Source organism: Bos indicus x Bos taurus, chromosome 5, assembly GCF_003369695.1.
Source record: "Bos indicus x Bos taurus breed Angus x Brahman F1 hybrid chromosome 5, Bos_hybrid_MaternalHap_v2.0, whole genome shotgun sequence".
NCBI lineage: Eukaryota > Metazoa > Chordata > Mammalia > Artiodactyla > Bovidae > Bos > Bos indicus x Bos taurus.
Window position 1 is genome coordinate 61367649 of NC_040080.1, and position 5433 is coordinate 61373081.

At 36.0% G+C, this 5433-nt stretch overlaps 2 protein-coding genes across 2 annotated transcripts; one reads left to right on the forward strand and one right to left on the reverse strand.

Annotated features, from left to right (window-relative positions):
- LOC113893692 (olfactory receptor 6C1-like) lies at nucleotides 1–939 on the forward strand. Its single transcript, XM_027543571.1, has one exon. The coding sequence runs from the start codon at nucleotides 1–3 to the stop codon at nucleotides 937–939; it is 939 nt and encodes a 312-aa protein (XP_027399372.1).
- Nucleotides 940–4199: 3260 nt separating this feature from the next.
- On the reverse strand, nucleotides 4200–5144 carry LOC113893482 (olfactory receptor 6C3-like). Its single transcript, XM_027543452.1, has one exon. The coding sequence runs from the start codon at nucleotides 5142–5144 to the stop codon at nucleotides 4200–4202; it is 945 nt and encodes a 314-aa protein (XP_027399253.1).
- Between the last annotated feature and the right edge of the window lie 289 nt (nucleotides 5145–5433).

Consider the following 5433-nt stretch of genomic DNA (forward strand, 5'->3'; position numbering starts at 1 on the left):
ATGAGAAACAACACAGAAATAAGAGATTTTATCCTCCTGGGACTGTCGGATGACCCACAACTTCAGGTTGTGATCTTTGTCTTTCTGCTCATCACCTACATGCTCAGCATCACTGGGAACTTGACCATTATCACACTGACCCTGCTGGATATCCACCTCCAGACCCCCATGTATTTCTTCCTCAGGAGTTTCTCCATATTGGAAGTTTCATTCACAACTGTCACTATTCCCAAGTTCTTGGCCACCATTATTACGGGAGATAAAACCATCTCTTTTAATAATTGTATGACTCAGTTATTTTTTTTCATTTTCTTGGGAGTCACTGAGTTTTACCTTCTGGTTGCCATGTCCTATGACCGCTACATTGCCATCTGCAAACCACTGCATTACATGACCATCATGAATCACAGAGTCTGCACGCTGCTTGTCTTGGCCTCTTGGCTGACTTCATTCTTAATTATATTCCCATTACTCATGTTCTTCATACAGCTTGATTACTGTAAGTCCAATGTTATCAACCATTTTACTTGTGATTATTTCCCTTTATTACACCTTTCTTGTTCAGACACCAAATTCCTAGAGATACTGGGGTTTTCCTGTGCTGTGTTTATCCTCTTGTTCACTTTAGCATTAATAATTCTGTCCTACACATATGTCATCAGAACAATTTTGAGGATCCCTTCTACTACTCAGAGGACAAAAGCCTTTTCCACATGTTCGTCCCACATGATTGTCATCTCCATCTCTTATGGCAGCTGCATTTTCATGTATGTGAATCCATCTGCAAAAGACAGGGTCTCTTTGAGCAAGGGAGTGGCTGTGCTAAATACCTCAGTAGCACCCATGCTGAACCCCTTTATCTACACTCTTAGGAATCAGCAAGTCAAGAGAGCCTTCATGGACATGGCAAGGAAGACTATGTTTTTCTCAAGGAAATGAAAATATAAAAGTCCCTGTTTCATGAATTCGAGGCATATCAGTGAAGAGCAATTAAATTAAAATCCTGGTTTTTCAAAATTTATTAATATCCACACAGCCTCCCTAGATTCATTTTCATCATTTATATTTTTATTGTCAGCAGTTTACTAAGGATATTTGCATATGTTTATTTTATTTTTGCCATTTAAATTTGAACTCTTCATATGTGTACATACGTACACATTTTTTTCCACTCAGATTGCAAACCTTCTCTCATGCAGTTTTCTTCTGGTGAAATTTCAAAATGCAAGAGAGAATAGCATTTTGTGCTTTCACCAGAATTACTCTTTTCAGTAACTGAGTAAATATTGTATCATGTTTAACCTTATTTTTATTACCACACAAGGACAATTAACATAATCTGACAGTCTCATTAGAACATTGCATATACTCTCCTTTTCATACTGTGGCCAATTTAGTAACTACATGACAAACAGTACAACTTAAAAGAATGGTGTAATTACACTTTCTTGAGAAATCAAATAACTTTTCTCATTAGTGAGTTTAACATTTTCTGTGCTGTATAATTTATCAACTCAAAGACTATTATAGTGAAGCAAACTAGAAAGCTATTAAGGAAAACTATGAAATAGCCTCCACTTTTTGGGGAACTCTAAAATTAACATATCTATCATAATAATTCTTTTAAAATGCCTGAAGAAATTATAAAAATAATACACAATGTGAGAGTTGCAAGTTAAATTTTATTGGGGCAATATGATGATTGCAATCTGGGAGACAGACCTCAGATATCTGTGAGAAACAGATCTAAAGAGGTATAGGGGAAGGACAGTATATATGTGATTTGGCAAAAAGGGAGTATATGTATTCAAGCACATTTCTTTTTGTAGAAAGTTTCTGCTCGTCTCATGAAAAGTCTGCTAGTTATGAGAAACAATCGTCACCATGAAGAATTTTAGTGTTTTTGTTGATATGAGGAGATACAAGAATTGGGCTCATAAAATCAGCTCCTGAGGCTGTTTAACTATCTGAAGGCCTGTCCTGCCAGTTTTCCCAGAGCACAAAGTGCCTCAGTCCTGCTCTCCACATGGAACTCCTTCAGGCGGTGTTGAACATCAGCAGCTGCACAGCACATGATTTAACCCTTGTAGAGGCAGATGGCAAGCACTCATGGCAAGTGCCAATTTGTAGCTGACAAAATAAATATTATTGGATACCAAAGATGACCACATTTACTGTGGTCAGTTGTATATTTAAATAAAAGCTTGATATTAAGCTGATCTTTTGATAATCAGTAGCTAAGGGGTGTTATAACTTTCTCATATTTGTGACTATTCTGAGATAATAGCTTGTACATACAATTCTTTTAACTGCCTCTTTAAGTGATATGCCTAATCAATAGGAGTAAAGAAGGTAACAAGAGCAAAGTTTTACCATATATAAACTTGAGGGTTTTTGTTAAAAATGCTTATTTAAGCATTATCATATTGGAAAATGTACTGATTAGAATATATATGAATAATCATACAAGATCATGCAATTCTGACCCTGAACACTTTTTCGTTTCTGTTTTCCCTGAAGTCAAAAATTTATATAATCATGAAAGGTACTCAAACTCATTCCTCATTTTTTTTGTATTTTATTTTTTAACTTTACAATATTGTATTGATTTTGCCATATATCAACATGAATCTGCCACAGGTATACATGTGTTCAGGATAGGGAACACATCCCTCACTTTTAAACCATTATTATACAAAGACGGTAACCATAACTCAGAGGCAAGTTTTTCCTGATATTCACATACCATATTCAATTGAGAGTCTTAGATCTATCATTTGATGAAACATAAGAAAAACAACTTACAAAAATAATACTGATATTTCCACGTTGTAGGGAAGTCATGCCATTACTTTCTCCTTCCCTCATGCTGAAACATTTATAATTTCTAAGCTTGATTGGAAGCATGTGAAAATACTGAAGTTTAGACTTGATTGAGGGTTGGGAGTTCTTATTCACTCAATAAAAATATACCATAAATAGTAGATAGGTTACTTCTGGGAATTAAAAGATCTGTAAAAATTTTACAAAATTTATGAAGGAGCCTACGCTGATATTTTCAGATAATGCAGCTCTCTACATCATTCTATACAAACTTTTCAGTGTTTAGTTTAAATGTTTGCTATCAGTATAATCATTTTGATTATCAATAGCAGGGATCAACACAGACTTTTTCTGTAAAAGGGTAATACATTAATAATTTAGGATTTGTAGGCATAGTGTCCCTGATTCAATTACTCGGTTCTTCCTGTCTTTATTTTTGATGCAGCTATGAACAACATGTAAATGAAAGGGCTCAGGTGTGTTCAGTAAAACTTTTAACAAAAATAGGTGGTGGGTCAAACTTCCCAGTGAGCAATGGATTGTCCACCAACCTCCTGTCTTAGAATTTTCCTAAACATTGACCCATATATTATTTCTTGTTTAAAATAAGGTAGTATGACTAATAGGTCCATCTAGTCAAAGCTATGGTTTTTCCAGTAGTCATGTATGGATGTGAGAGTTGGACTATAAAGAAAGCTGAGTGCTGAAGAATTGATGCTTTGAAATGCTGTGTTGGAGAAGACTCTTGAGAGTTCCTTGGACAGCAAAGTGATCCAAATAGTCCATCCTAAAGGAAATCATTCCTGAATCTTCATTGGAAGGACTGATGTTGAAGCTGAAACTCCAATACTTTGGCCAACTAATGTGAAGAACTGACTCATTTGAAGAAACCCTGATGCTGGGAAGGAAGGAAGGTGGGAGGAGAAGGGGACGAAAGAGGATGAGATGGCTGGATGGCATTATCAACTCAATGGACATGAGTTTGAGTGAACTCCAGGAGTTGGTGATGAACAGGGAAACCTGGCGTGCTGCAGTTCATGGTGTCGCAAAGAGTCGTACACGACTGAGTTATTGAACTGAACTGAACTGAACTGAAGAGTGAAGTTTTCAGAAATCCACATTATTCCTGAGATTCTTTTTCTCAAACAAAATGGCTTATGTTGTAACATTTTATACTTCGTCAAATACATACGAATAAAAAAATTTACAGAAAATTCTGAAGCAATATTCAGCTTTATTCAATTTATTTGGTTCAACATGTGGGGAAGTTCAGAATAGAAATAAATAAAAAGGAATCATATAACTGTAGTGAAAGAGTTTTGAGAGAATATGAATGAAGAAATAATTGACCAGAACTTCATTTTTTAATGCTACAGTTAGTTGCATTTACTGGAGAAAAAGATAAACTTTTGGATGGTATCCTTAAAGGCTTGCTTCACTTGCTGGTTCCTCAGTGTATATATAAACGGATTCATCATAGGAGCAACAGAAGTATCCAGAATTGCTACTCCTTTCATCAAGGATGTCTTTTCTTTTGCTGAAGGGTTGATATACACAAATATACAGCTTCCGTAAGAGATGGAAATGACAATCATGTGAGACGAGCATGTAGAAAAAGCCTTTTTTCTCTGACTGGCAGAAGGCAGTCTTAGAATTGTCTTGATGATAAACATGTAGGATAGAATTATTAATGCCAAAGTAAAAAGCAGAATCCCTATTGCAGAGTAAAATCCAAACACTTCAAGGAGCCATGTGTCTGAGCATGATAGTTGCAAGAGAGGGAAATAGTCACAAGTAAAGTGATCAATGATATTAGAACCACAGTAATCTAACTGGAGAAAAAGAATAACTGGTGGGAAGATGTTTAAGAACCCTGCCAGCCAAGCACAAAAGACAAGCAATACACAGACTCTGTTGTTCATGATGGTTGTGTAATGCAGGGGTTTGCAGATAGCTACATAGCGATCATAGGACATGGCAGTTAGAAGATAAAATTCAGTGATACCCAAGAAAATGAAGAAAAACAGCTGAGTTGTACAATTGTTGTATGAAATTGCTTTGTCCCTGGTGATAATTGTGCCCAGAAATCTAGGAATACAGACAGTTGTAAAGGAGATTTCTAATATAGAGAAGTTCCTGAGGAAAAAATACATAGGTGTCTGTAGATGAGAGTCCACCAAGGTGAGAATGATGATGGTCAAATTTCCAGTGACACTTAATATATATGTGATGATTAAAAAGAGAAAAATCACAATCTGAAGCTCTGGGTCATCTGATAGCCCCAGAAGAATGAATTCTGTGGGTCTTGTGTGGTTTTTCATTTCTGATTATTTTCTCTCTCATTAGAACAGAAAATGTATGCTCTCCCTGAAGTTGCTCAGTCATGTCTGACTCTTTGCAACCCTATGGACTGTAGCCTACCAGGCTCCTCTGTCCAATCAAATTTTCCAAGCAAGAGTACTCGAGTGGGTTGCCATTTCCTTCTCCAATATGCTCTCCCTATAGGACTTAAAAAACGTTAAAAGATATTTGCGGATAGAATACAAAATTTTAAAGCTTCCATCATGAAGTAGTGTTTGACATTGAAAACCTCTCTTCCCATACAGTAAC

Bases quoted from the DNA above. Each gene is read 5' to 3' on its own strand.
- LOC113893692 (XM_027543571.1), top strand. From the start codon at position 1: ATGAGAAACAACACAGAAATAAGAGATTTTATCCTCCTGGGACTGTCG.
- LOC113893482 (XM_027543452.1), bottom strand. From the start codon at position 5,144: ATGAAAAACCACACAAGACCCACAGAATTCATTCTTCTGGGGCTATCA.